This window comes from Salvia miltiorrhiza, chromosome 8 (assembly GCF_028751815.1).
Source record: "Salvia miltiorrhiza cultivar Shanhuang (shh) chromosome 8, IMPLAD_Smil_shh, whole genome shotgun sequence".
NCBI classification, from domain to species: Eukaryota; Viridiplantae; Streptophyta; class Magnoliopsida; order Lamiales; family Lamiaceae; genus Salvia; species Salvia miltiorrhiza.
Genome location: NC_080394.1, coordinates 38,445,234 through 38,459,262, shown reverse-complemented (window position 1 = coordinate 38,459,262; position 14,029 = coordinate 38,445,234). Strand labels below are relative to the sequence as shown.

Genomic DNA, 14,029 nt, shown 5'->3' with positions numbered 1-14,029 from the left:
ATTTTGATTTGCGAAGAAAAAAGAAGTAACACAACAATGTTGATTTGCGGTAAAGGGTTAATGCCTAAGGCCAAAATTATTGGGTTTGAGTTTTCTATGATGCGGCCATTTAAGTTTTTTAATCTAATATTGTAAATTTACCAAAAAAAAAAAAAAAAAGAAAAAAAGGGAAAAAGATGAAAGGGGAAAACGGAAAATTATGAAATAGGCTTTAACTTAACATTGGGCTGAACAACAGAAATTTGAGTGGGGCCATCAGATAATATCGAAGTCTTCTCGCCAAACGCGCCCCTGCTGGCGTAGCTTAGCATAGCAGTCTCCACTTTCGACGTCCACACCCGTTTTCAGTCGCCGCCGACAAATAAGCTGCTCTCACGCGGCGTAGCTTAGCGTCAAGCTGGTTTCAATCTGGAACACGAAGATGATAAGCACGGTAACGCTGAAACGCTTCAACATCGTTTCTCTTAATCGATATCGTAAATCTGTGAATTGTCAGATTATGCTATGATAATTAGTTCATATTTCCCGTTCAATTAGCATTTTTTGTGAAATTGAGATGAATGTTGCTCAGCAGGAAAGTGGATCAGGGCCGTTGGTGCAAAGCCCTCGATCTCCACCGTCACAATCGCCGTATATAACCGTATCCGTGCTTGATCCAGCTAAGATGGGAAATGGAGTTCAGGCTTACATCTCCTACAAAGTTATCACCAGGGTAGTATTTAATTTATTAATATGTGCATGTGTACATCATCAACATTTTACTGCATCAGCTTATTTGGGTTTCCATTTGTATGCGGCCGCGGTAATCAGTTTATTTTAGCAGCTGGATGAATGTAGAAGGTTCTTTCATCCGATTATTCGCTAGTTTGTTTTTAATGATCATCTTCATAGTGATGCTGCAAATGTTTGTTGGTTTTCTTTTAAGATACGCAAAATAAAACAATTAGCACATTTACCTTCCATGAGAATGGGAAGCTAGGTTGAATGGGAGCGGGTAATATCACACTATAGCAGTCAATACCACTGTGCATGGTGCTTATAGAAACAATGAAATTATTCATAATTTTTTAAAGAGATGAAATCATTCGTAATTAGCCATTAATAATTGTAGCAAGTCAGCAATATGGCTATGAGATTTCCTTGATGTGCCTAATTGACAAGGCTTGAAACTTGTTTGACTTCAAACATTCAATAAAGATCTGAAAATAAACCAATCTTGGACTGCTATGAGTGCCGATCAAAATCTACCACCAAATATATAGTATTAAAATCAAACCATTGAAAATTACATGTTTAAATAAAGTGCGCCGTTTCATTCTTTGAAGATTTCTGCAACATCTTCCCTGAATTTCCATGTAGATTGCATCTGCTGTTTCTTTGATGTCTATGAAACAGGCCTTGGCATGGGCTATTCCATGAAACAGGGCCTTGGCATTGGCTATTTATTTTGATGGTTCGCATGACACTGCTAGGCAATGACATACATTCTGTTCATAATATGATGACTTGTGACATATTCGTTATCTAATTCAAGAAGTTGCACTTAGTTATAGTGTCCATTTATACTTTAAAATTTTGTTTGGCGAAAAGATGTTAAACAAAAATGAGAGTTCTACACTGAGGGTTTTGAATTCTTTCATGCTATCTTCACATTGTTAATCACGAACTTCTGGATCTTTGCACCTTTGTTGAACTCTATAGTGGCCTTTTGTCTTTTATTTTGCTTTGGTGTTGTTGTACCATTTTAAATTCACGATTCTAACTAGATTCACGAGATAATAACTTCAGCATTGTCTGCAGACTAACTTCCCTGAATATGATGGCCCTGAAAAAATTGTTATCCGACGGTACAGTGATTTTGTTTGGCTAAGAGACCGCCTTTTTGAGAAGTACAAGGGTGTCTTTATCCCTCCTGTTCCAGAGAAGAGCACTGTAGGTAATAAGCTGAAGATGTGTCTTTCCTTTCCTCATCAGCAGTTGCAGATATTCACCATCTTTTCCAGCTTGAAGAAGTTGTCTTAGTTATTCTTATGCTTTTATTCAAACTGCATGACATAGCGTGAAGCTGATTTGTGTACTTTATATATTTGCAAGATTTTTGAACTATTGATGAGCATAACATTGGCTTCTGGCACACAGAGAAGTTCAGATTTAGTGCTGAGTTTATTGAGATGAGGCGTAAAGCTTTGGATGTGTTCGTCAACCGGGTAGCTTCACATCAGGAGCTTCAACATAGTGAGGATTTAAGAATCTTTTTGACGGTTGATGAGCAGGTAATTTTATAAGCTTGAAATTTGTTTGACCAAGAAATCAAATTGGGCATTTGAATTTTTTGATTGCTTTGTAGGGACAGGGAATCATGCATTATATAGAACTCCATGAGAATATCATGTGCAACCATGCATTTAATATAGGACAGGGGTTTGTTTGTCGGAAGCATTCAAGTTGCAAATTCAATTTGACATCTTCTAATTTTTTTACCATAGTATTCAGATTTGAAGACTCTCTATGCCTTGAGGAGACAATATAGCAATACCTCAATGTATTTCAAAAAAAAAAAGTGGGATAGTTTTAGAGTATCAATTCTCTATTTATTTAAATGATGTTATGCAGGAAAGAGTTCGAAATTGATTATATATGTTGCTAGTTGTTGCCAATTCTCTTACTTATTCATTTGCTCATCCATTTTTATTTGTTTAAGCTAGTTTCTATAACCTTTTAGAAGTCTAAATCAATTGAAAAGGAAATAACTCATCATTTTTAAATCACTATAGGCAGAAATCAATTCATAGAAAGGATCCCAAAAGAGAAAAGGGGTTACTCCCTAGAATAAATAATTTCGAAATAACTTCTGGGTTCTGGCTCGCAAGATATCATCTTCGATAGTTCACGACAATTTTAAGAAATAAAGTCTGTTCTTTTGTTGATTTTGGCTTCACGTTCTTATATTTATTGTAGTTTCTCAATTTTTTTTTTGTGTGATCTGCAGACAATGGAAAGAGCAAGATCCCAGGAAACTGGTATTTTCAAGAAAAAGCCATCAGACTTGATGCAGATTTTCAAGGTAGCAAATTTATGCAGGATCTGTAAAGAGTGCTAGTTTAGGTTTTATTAATTCATATTACCAGCATCGGATATTGTTTCACTATGTTTTTGTTGCAACTGAAGGAGCACACTATCTGCTTATAACTATTCATTCTGTGCTCTGTTTAGATGATCTCAGTAATTATTTAAGCCCATTGTATGTTATGTCCCTCGGGCAACGGTGAAGCATTTCATATATGACAATGACAACCCTTTCATATTGGCAGGACGTACAATCCAGAGTGAGTGATGTCGTTCTTGGAAAAGAGAAACCGGTTGAAGAATCAAGCCCTGAATATGAGAAGCTTAAGAATTATGTTTTTCAGCTCGAAGATCACCTAGCCGAAGCACAGAAGCATGCTTACCGTCTTGTGAAGAGACACAGGGGTATGCAAATATTGAATCCTTATAATTTTGTTTGTGCTCGTGGGATTATGGATTCTTTTTCTTTTTCCATTCCTAAGTCGCTACTAGAAATGACTAATTTTTTAGTAGAACTTATTCCTTCAATGCTATTTTGATGCTTGTTCGACCTGCCCTTGACTTCTTTCTCTTTCCTTACTGTTCCCAAACATATTTCTTTATATGATTGTGAATCCTTTTGCATTACCACAGAGTTGGGACAATCTTTATCAGACTTTGGTAAGGCAGTGAAGCTACTAGGTGAGTGTGAAGGGAATGCTCTTGGAAAGGCATTTTCTGAGCTTGGTGCAAAATCAGAGATTTTGTCAATTCATCTGCAGAAAGAGGTATGATTTGTAGTCTTAATTGTTCTTAAAATGAAATGATTGTTTAACTTCTCATTCCGTATTTTTAGGCTCAGAACCTCTTGATGAATTTTGAAGAACCTTTGAAAGATTATGTGCGTTCTGTGCAGTCTATTAAGGTAAGCCCATGCTTTCAATTTCCAGAAGTATAGCAACATTTTTAACACCTGCAACGGTGGTCAATTGGCTTTATTTTGTTAGAGTTTGAAACTTGTGCTGTATCTTGTGTGAGTATGTATTCTAAAGCACAAAAAAAAAACTCAACAATGTGGTAAAATTGACTAGTCAGTACTGCTTTGTAGTGTTCCATCATGCCACTATCAATTTCCGTTGGCTGTATTTTTGCATTATTTTTCTGGTCGTAAAGAATTGATTTATTTTGTTGATTTTGGGACAGGCAACAATAGCAGAGAGAGCCAATGCATTCAGGCACCATTGTGAACTGGCTGAAGCAATTAAGTTCAAGGAAATAGATATGTATGCTCCCTTAACTCGTAATTAACTCTTTGCATTTCTTTTATGGATATTGTTATTAACATTGTGCTAACTGATACCTTCCCTTATGAAGAAAAAGGTTGTTTTGACAATTCCCTAACTTCTCCAATTTGATTCACCCCACCCCTAAGTTGGCATGTTTTCAATATATATATATATATATATATATATATATAGGGTTAGGATCGAATGAGAATCGTATCTTTTTGTGAGAATGGAGAATCATGAACAAATACATAAAATACATGAACAAAAGACAATAAGATTTGAAACATCTTTTGTAAGAACTAAGAACCATCCACAAACACATATTATCCATGGATAAGAAATGACCAGAGTGAACAACTAGATATAATAAAAGAACAACCACATTAGTTGATTTTCAGTCTTGTATATGTGTTATATTTAGTTGTTATACAAGAACAAGCACACACTATATATATATATATATATATATATATATATATATATATATATATATATATATATATATATAGAGGTTCAAATGAGAACGAAGATTCATAATGAGAACGGAGAATCATTCTCAACCTTTGGATTTGGATCATGAAAATCAACAGTGGATGCATCCTTGATGGATAAATGCACCACCTTGGTTCAAATTCATTAGGGTGTGATTTTTTTTTTTTTTTTCCCGAGTGCAGTGAATTGAAGAACGAATGCAGGAACTTTACACGTCAGTGTTTTGTTTTCAATTCTCATATTAAATTGCAGAAAAAAAAAAAAAATTCTCTCTATAGGATTCAAACCTTTGGTGGTGCATTCATCCATCAATATGATGCATCCACTGTTGATCTTCATGATTCAAAGGTTGAGAATGGTTTTCCGTTCTCATTTTAAATCTTCGTTCTCATTCGAAACTCTCCCTATATATATAGGGATGAGTTATAGTGAAAATTACACATGGGCAATCACCTATATTCCATGAACCCGAGATGAACAAATCAATATAACATGGATTTTAGATGTTTGTTCACGTATTCTTATTTCTCTCGAAAGATGGCCATTCTCATTTTATCCATTCTCTCTCTCTCTATACATATATAGGGTTAGGTTACTGTGAGAATTATTTTCGTGAGAAATGAGAATAACGGATAAGTCAGTATAAATTTATGAATAAATTGTTTGTAATGCACGAACACTTAATATGGTAAATTTTTTGCCTACTCTAGTATTCAAACCTAGGTTGGAATGACTATTCATACATTACAAGTGGCTTATTCGTAGATTTATTCTAGCTTATTTGTTTTACACGATAAATTTGAATAAATTAATATTAGCCATAGGATTTGAATATCTGATGCTCCAGATTAATTTTCATTTCTCACCACATTTGACCATTCTCATTGAATCCGTTCTCTCTCTCTCTCTCTCTCTATATATATATATATATATATATATATAGGGAGAAGTTCAAATAAGAACCACTAAATAAAATTAGAACAGAGAACCATTTTAAACCATTCGATCATCAAGATCTACGGTGGATGCATCATCTTGGTGGATGAATGCAGATCATGGGTTCGAATCCTGAAGGGAGCAAAAAATTTATTATTTTCGGATGCATTAAATTTAATAGCGAATGCATTAATTTATATAGTAGATGCATTGATTTTAATGGTTCTGATAACTTATGTTATCACGATAAGTGTGGTTCTCCCTATAACTGCACCCTATATATATATATATACGAGAGAGATTTGTTTGTTGGTCTGATATGTTGGCTATATAATACGAGAGAGATTTGCCCAAAATTATCTCCAACTCGAATGGGTGCCTTAACATGCTTTATGGGACAACCACTGAAGTACATGCTAAATCAAACTAAGCGATGGAGAAAGGGCCTTGTTCTTCATTTTTTTTTTGGTGTTAGACTCAATAGTGTAATTCATTAGTAGCTTAATTGGGCATATTTATTTGCAGGAACAAGCTCAGGTTAACACGTTCAGAGAAACTGTATGATGCTGAGCATGAATACGAGGAGGTTGTCACTGATGTCATGAAACTTTTTTGTTTCTCGTTACTTTTTGGATCTTTCATCATCGGTCATCTGTTTTGTAATTTGTTTCCTGATGCAGCTAAAAGCTGAGGGTGCAGAGGCCTGGAGAAGGTTTGAGAAAATTGTGAAGCTAATGAATGAAGAGATTGTTCGATTCCAAGAACAAAAGACAGTAGATTTAGGTCTGGCTTTCCATGAATTTGCCATGGGTCAGGCACAGCTGGCCAACAGTATTGCCAATGCGTGGCGTAGTCTTCTTCCCAAGCTCGAAGCTTGCTCCTCATAATGAAATGAAGAATCACTATTCGTCGCCTACAGGCGGATTTCGCGCTTAATTACTGTACAGACCCATAGCCATTTTCATCGCCACTTGTAATTTAGACTCTATTGTTTAGTCGTACTTCTCTTCTTAATTTGTTATAATCTCTAATTATGATAAGATTTATAATAGAATTTTATGTAATTTTGATTGCTAGATGACGTGAAACCCTTTTATGGCTCGTTGGGTTACTACACATGTTTGTGTTTCACCTTCTCACAGGTAAAGAGCAGTACATAGTTTTTTTTTAAGTACCAGGTAAATGTTACAGTTATTTGTGCCATAAATAATCCTATTTTACTCATAAATGTATATTGCATTATAAATTTCCTGAAATAGAACAAAAAATTGAAATAAGACACGAATTAATAATATAATAATTGATAATACATCTTTTGTACTGTTTGTTTGTACATACAATTATATATATAAAAAAGTATTATTCTGAAACTGTTTTTAATAGTTGTATATACTAATAGAAGTTAAAAAAAGTAAAAATGGAGCAGTTCGTTTGATACCCAAAGTAGGGGAGATATTGGGTGACCCCACGGTTGAACTCGAACGTGAAATTCCTATCCATATATCATATCCTAGGCCACCACTTTCAGCACCACAAAACACACACACACACCAATAACACTCACTACACACAGCAACTAATTAACGAAGAAGCCATGGCAATTAGGCACATTGTTAACATAGCTCATGCGTCCCATCTCAAATCTTCACCATCTCTCCTTGTTAAGCCCAAGCCTTCCACATTCATTACCTCTACTACCATTGTTCAGTTTCTTAACCCAACTGTATTTTCAAGGAAACATAATCTAGCTGCAGTGTCCAAGGCATCATCAGCAGATAGCATTTCACCCGTAGACGACGAAGAGGGAGTTTCTCTAGGGACCATGAAACTGCCCTCCGACACCGATGTTGCTAGATTTGAGACATTGTTGTTTCAGGTAATGCACCTATCAAAATGCCTTATATACAATCTTGTTTTTTCTTACACTATTAGTCACAATATGCATGGCCAAAAAAACAAATACAGAGGTTTGAGAAATGCTGATTGCTAAGATTTGTTTCTACTTAATAATGATCTGCCTGGTTCGCTAAAGGACAGATGTGTTTACCTACAAACAGTGTAAATTAAGAGAGATCATAGTACTCAGAGACAGACAATTCGTAATGTACAATGACATCATAACTATGTTAAACTCAGACAAGAATTGTTGTCTCACAATCAATCATCTTCATGTCTATTTTATTAAGTTGTCCAAATAAGAACAAGAAAGCACAGGAAAGGGAGGCCGGTAGTTGTTGTTTGTATTCCTTGTTTAGTCTCGATGATTTATGGAAGCAACTAGGTTTTGTTGCTTTGTAAGCATAAGACAAACGCAAGCCTGATTGAACAATGATTTTGGATTATATTTTGATGAGATGTTGGTTGAAGTGTTTTTTAGTTTATTGTTGGAGACAAAGCATTCCTTGTCCTATTCACTCATTTGAATCTCCGATGTTTTTTAACAGTGGGGGAACAGTCTATGCCAAGGTGCTAATTTACCGCTGCCATTGCCCCTGAAGGTTGGTGATTGGTATTTTCATTTACCAATATGCGATTCACGGTAATAGTTAATTTTAATAGTTAGTGATGATCATTATGTATGGATACGAGCAGGTGGACAAAATCCCTGGTGGAGCTAGGCTTGGTTTCATTACTATTGGAGATGGTGAGACGGAGGTCCCCGTGTACATAGATTGTTTGGTATTTCCGGGAACTGATAGCTCCGCTCCAGTCTTCCGAGCCATACGAAACGGGCCCAAGAAAGATCAACCGCCTCCTGGAGAGCCACGGATCATGAGAAGCATGTTGGAGGCCTTGAAGAAGTGTGTCGAAATCGCAAGATTCTAACTTATTTGCAGACACCGTTGTAAAATTTTGTTCTCAGCATTATGCAGCACTATATATGGTTAAACTTCTCTGTGTTCAGTTCTACTACATACTAACATTGTCTATAAATTTAAAATAGTTATGATCGGAAAATGTTCTGATATATGCTCTGCTGTTTAATATATATAATCTTGGCAAGTTCATCATATATTTTCCATGTTACTGTCAAAATATTACAGAATGGAAATAATAACTAGCTCGAACCCTATGTCATACAATAATTTTTGAACCTCCATTTGTAGATTTTCACAATCCGTGCATTGTTAGCGCATTACAAACACAACCAGAGCTGTTAAATGATCACATCTTGTCTAATGTTCTTGACCTATTTCATTAATCTAGTAACTGATTTAATCTGTCAAATCAGGAAAATCATTTTCTTGGAGCACATACCTATGACTGGCAGCTAAGTTATTTTGTCATCTTTCAAATGCAATAATCAAATAAAAACCACTATTTTTCAGCTGTATTCAAGCAAGAGTACAGAAGAATCTAGTTCCTCCTATTCTTTATCCATCTTAAGACGGCTGGAGAATCTTGTAAAAGTTATCTGAATCTAACTAAGGTTCCTTTTGTCCACATCGAAGTCCTTAAATACACACACACTGGCAAATATATATATATCCAAAGTCTATGAACTTGTATTACAATTTGGCTCAATAATGGAGAAGCTACATACATATGATTTCTTTGATGGTGCTGGTTATGATGTTGTAGTTGTTGGCTCCGGATATGGAGGCTCCATTGCTGCTTGTAGGTTGTCCGTGGCAGGTTTCAAGGTGTGTTTGTTCGAGAAAGGGCGTAAATGGGAAGCTAAGGATTTTCCAACAGACAGCTTCAATATTTTGTCTGCTGTTAGGCTGGAAAACATGAACATGGGAATCAACATCGGCCCTAAAGATGCGTTGTTTCAGGTTTGTTTCGTTTTGAAACGTCGAGGATTTTCTCAGATGTTCTTTCTGCTGCAAGTTCAATGCATATTCATACACTTGCACAATTTTTTATTTTTTCCCTGATGCATTGAAGCAGTAAACCTCCAGCTGAGCATCATTCCTAGTATTCTAGCAGAAGTAGTTGATTTCACACATGCAAAATGCATTGCAAATTAGTATAATTTAATTTCTTGATCTTAATGAATTCAACTCAAACATAACAAATTCAAATCAATACTGGCTTCAACTATAGGTACATATACAAGATGATTCTCTAGCAGCAGTGGCCTGTGGCTTAGGTGGAGGTTCACTAGTAAATGCAGGAGTTATGCTGCCTACAACAGTTCGTACACGACGTGATCCTAAATGGCCCGAGCCCTGGGAAAAGGACTGGGACAGGTACGAGGCCTTTGCATCAGAAATGCTAAAGGTACAGAGTCTTCCAACGGTGTTCCAGAATTCCAACATCATGCAACAAGTAGTTGACAAAGAGTACGATAACAACATCCACGAACAAGTGAAACTCAGCATTAATTTCGACATGGAAGAATCTAGAAAGTCCCAACAACAAGTAAACTGTCTAGCATGTGGAAACTGTCTTGCTGGATGCCCTTACAATGCTAAAAACTCTACTGATAAAACATACTTGGTCTCAGCCATTGAAGTATGTTTCTCATCATATCAAGTTTTTTTTTTCCACTTTACATCTTTCATAAACCCTCTCAACTACTTTCACAGGCAGGATGCACCATAAAAACAGAAAGTGAGGTTCAGTATGTGGTAAGAAACGACGATTATATCTACAAAGAGGAAGGAGGATTCAAAGCAAGAAGTAGAAGACGATGGCTTGTATTTCTCAATGAATTCGACTATGTAGCATCTGATATAGTTATACTTTCAGGTATGCTCATTTAGAGGATAATAACTTCAGTTTTGATAGAGAAAAATATAGCTTACGTCGTCCCTTCTTGCAGCTGGAGTATTTGGTACAGCGAAAATACTTTTCCAATCGCGATTGAGAGGATTGTCAACATCAGAGAAGCTTGGCTCAGGATTGAGCTGCAATGGCAATAATGTAGCTTATCTTGCTGGAAGCTCAGCCCCTTTAAATGCTTTAGGACTAAAAGAGACACAGTTTTCCGGTTTACCTTTCCAAGAGAGACCAGGACCATCCATTTCTTCATCGTATACTTCATCATTGGGGTTCACAATTCAGGTAAATTAACGCGCAATCACTTCTTAAGCAGACTTCTTGTGCAACATATATAACGTTCCAAATAATGAAAAAGTAATCTGTTTTTTTTTTTTTTTTTTGGCTGCAGAGTGCTGTGATTCCAACTGCATATCCGCGTTTCCTATTCAAAGGAATCACGACATACAGATGGAGATCTAGCAACCGGTTCTTACATGACATGATAAACATTTTAAAGCACGTTGTAGGTTTGAAGCGTGGCGAAGAAATGGTTCTAAATGCAATGGGATATGATGACAGCAGTGGAGAACTCACTTTTGATAAAGATTCAAATAGGATCAGATTTCAGCCTCCGCATGATCCTCTGCTGCCACGAAAGATTGAAGCTTTCCAAAAACTTGCAAGAAAGCTGGGAGGAATGCTCTTCATGTCACGGTATAGGAGCACTTCTGTGCATCTGTTAGGAGGTTGCATTGCATCATCAGACGCTTCATCTGGCGTCTGCAATCTGGATGGTCAAGTTTTTGATGGCACGTCTCCTAAAGGGGTGCACGCCGGACTTTACCTATGCGATGCCTCCATAATACCTTGTTCTGTTGGGATCAATCCCTCTCTCACTATTGCTGCTGCAGCTGAACATGTAAGTAGGAAACTAGTCCAGAATGGTGCAAAGAAGTATATTCAAGATTTTAGTGAACGAGGGCTGAACTCTAAAATCAAGATGGAGGTGAGCCGCGACTCAGAAGTTGTGGCGAAAGAAACCATGAGAGGGCAAGTTGGTGGAATGCCTTGCACAGCTTATCTCAAGCTGAGGTTCAAACCTGCACGAGCTGGGAAGTTTAATTCTCTTCTACAAGGCGAAGTAGTCGGCCACATCATATGCAAGAGTGTAGAAATGGACAAGATGTATATCATTCATGGAGAAGTTGAATTGTGCACAACAAATAGAAGAACACCTTATACACAGTATATGCGTTATCATCTCCTCCTTGCAGCTTCATCTGGTTCAAGGTTTGATTTGATTTCATCTTCACATTTTAGATTTTTATTCTTGAATGCAAGCAGATTGACAGAAAAAGAAAAGGCGTTTCGTGCAGATATGTCCTTGAAGGGAGAAAGGTGATGAATCCTTACTTCCTAGCGCTATACGCATGGAGAGAATCCACCACATTGGATGTTAAGTTAAGAAAAATCAATGATCAAACGGGAGAGAAGACGATGAATATAAAAGGGAAGCTTCACATTTCTGCGCTGGAGCTTCTGAAAAGCGCGTGCACTCTTGAGGGAAGAAGCAGGATCGAGTTTGTGTCTCTTTTAACGCGATCCCTCATTAGGACTTATATCCTGCAATTACCGCGAGCAAGCCACATCAGTTTTACCCCTTCGGATTTTGCTCAAAGACCCTATCCGAATAGCAAGATGCACGAGATCAAGACAGGTGAACACATCAACAGATACAGTTGATTATCACCTTTACTTTTTGTTCTGTTTTCTTACAATCATCATTACATTTTCAGAAGATGGCTGCATAATCTGCTGCCAGCAGTGGCAAAGCCACCATTCGCGAGAACTTAATCGCGCAAGGAAGCATTATCCCATCCTGCTACTCAATGGCTACTCAACGGAAAGCTTCTGCCTACCAACTGAGACAAATGATCTTGTAAGAACTTTTCTACAGGGGGGGCATGATGTATTGCTGCTACGAACGAGACTGCACCCCTTGAACGCCTCAAACGACTTCTCCATTGAAGATGTTGGCAGAATAGACATTCCGGCTGGTATATTCATGTGTCAAAAACAGAATCTTGCATTTTTAAACCATCACTCACTCATCCTAGCTAGCTCAAGATGTTGTCTTTCTGTGCAGCAATGAGGAAGATCACCGAGCTGTACGAGGAATTCATAAAAGTACACGTCGTTGCACATTGCGTGGGAGGCTTAGCCATTCACATCTCTATAATGGGAGGCCATGTCTCAGCCAAGCACATTGCCTCTCTGTCTTGCACCAACTCTTCGATGTTCTTCAAGCTCACGACGTCCGCATCCATCAAAATGTGGCTGCCCCTTATTCCAGTAAGCCTCTTTCTCAACATTCCACACTCCCAAAAACAAAAAAACAGTCCAATCATTTCAACAAGTCATAAAATGTGCAGATCTCAATGGGGATAATGGGCAAGAACAAGACACTGCATCTGCTACAAAAACCAACCACGAGCATCAGACAGCGCCTAGTGAAATCAATAGCACGCCTAATCCCACGCCACGAGAGATGCAGTTGTGACGAATGTGAGGTCTTCTCAGGCATATTCGGCAACACATTCTGGCACGAGAATGTTAGCCACGTGACACATCAGTGGATGAACAAGGAGAATCAGACAAAGCTTCCAATGGCAGCATTCTCTCACCTCAGAAAGATCTGCAATGCAGGCTTCATAGTGGACATCAGAGGAAGCAACGCTTACCTCATCCACCCCGAGAGAATGGCGCTGCCAACGCTCTATGTATCTGGCGAGAGAGTGCTCCTCGTGACTCCAGAAACTTCTTTTCTTGCTCATAAATACATGAAGCTGCACCAGCCTGGCTACAGGCATGAGAGGGTGGTGGTGGATGGCTTCGGCCACTCTGACCTTTTAATCGGAGAGAAATCACACCAAGAAGTTTTCCCACACATTCAAAAACACGTGGAGTTGGCTGAAGACGAGCAGGATTCGTTGAGGATGAAGTCAAGAAACTACGAGGCCTTAGCATGGAGTGATGATCCGTATAAAGAGGGTGCAGGATTTGGGAGCTGCATTTCGCCTTTGATCATCAATATCATCATCCTACTACTGTTTGTGCTTCTCTTCAAGTTGTTTTCTTTATCAGGATTTTCTTTGTCTTAAGTCAGATTCCTTTGATGCAAATGTGACACATTGATGTATATATACATGCAACATGCGTTGGATAATACGAGATCAAGGAATTCAATACAATTCCTGGGAATTTTGGCAGTTTAGTTAAAATGAATTATATACGTCAGGAGAGAAATTTCATGAGTCAACGCATTTGTAATTGTCATACAAGATATGTAATTTAGTTCTTTGAAATTCATTCCAGGTATTTGATTTCCCCCTTTCATGAAATGAAATACGCAAAGATGCAGAATTTTGTTTAGAGGAAGCAGTGAAGAAATTTGGTCAAAATATAACTCAACTGTTCATTGAGAGAGAGAGAAAGAGATTCTCTCTCTTTGTTTTCAAATACTAGAATATACTCCAGTGTTTAACATTTAGATAATT

The 14,029-nt window shown here is 37.4% G+C and overlaps 3 protein-coding genes across 5 annotated transcripts; all 3 read left to right on the top strand.

The window, feature by feature from the left end:
• The first annotated feature begins 204 nt into the window (after nt 1–204).
• Nucleotides 205–6,838, top strand: LOC130996681 (sorting nexin 1). 3 transcript variants are annotated; one of them, XM_057921981.1, is made up of 11 exons: nt 205–433; nt 572–712; nt 1,801–1,936; nt 2,140–2,273; nt 2,990–3,064; nt 3,312–3,471; nt 3,700–3,833; nt 3,902–3,970; nt 4,249–4,328; nt 6,288–6,348; nt 6,443–6,838. In XM_057921981.1, exons 1-11 carry the CDS (start codon nt 422–424, stop codon nt 6,647–6,649), a joined length of 1,209 nt encoding a protein of 402 aa, XP_057777964.1. In that variant the 5' UTR covers nt 205–421; the 3' UTR covers nt 6,650–6,838. The 3 variants fall into 3 exon arrangements, with proteins under 3 accessions (XP_057777964.1, XP_057777965.1, XP_057777963.1); XM_057921982.1 differs by having other exon boundaries at nt 217–433; nt 575–712; XM_057921980.1 differs by lacking the exon at nt 205–433 and having other exon boundaries at nt 557–712.
• A 348-nt stretch (nt 6,839–7,186) lies between these two features.
• LOC130996682 (uncharacterized) lies at nt 7,187–8,730 on the top strand. Its single transcript, XM_057921983.1, has 3 exons — nt 7,187–7,638; nt 8,207–8,260; nt 8,355–8,730. The coding sequence occupies exons 1-3, from the start codon at nt 7,357–7,359 to the stop codon at nt 8,586–8,588; spliced, it is 570 nt and encodes a 189-aa protein (XP_057777966.1). The 5' UTR covers nt 7,187–7,356; the 3' UTR covers nt 8,589–8,730.
• A 49-nt stretch (nt 8,731–8,779) lies between these two features.
• LOC130996680 (uncharacterized) lies at nt 8,780–13,822 on the top strand. The gene is made up of 9 exons (XM_057921979.1): nt 8,780–9,541; nt 9,813–10,223; nt 10,298–10,460; nt 10,534–10,775; nt 10,882–11,762; nt 11,849–12,189; nt 12,269–12,529; nt 12,619–12,824; nt 12,905–13,822. Exons 1-9 carry the CDS (start codon nt 9,290–9,292, stop codon nt 13,631–13,633), a joined length of 3,486 nt encoding a protein of 1,161 aa, XP_057777962.1. The 5' UTR covers nt 8,780–9,289; the 3' UTR covers nt 13,634–13,822.
• Nucleotides 13,823–14,029: the final 207 nt, after the last annotated feature.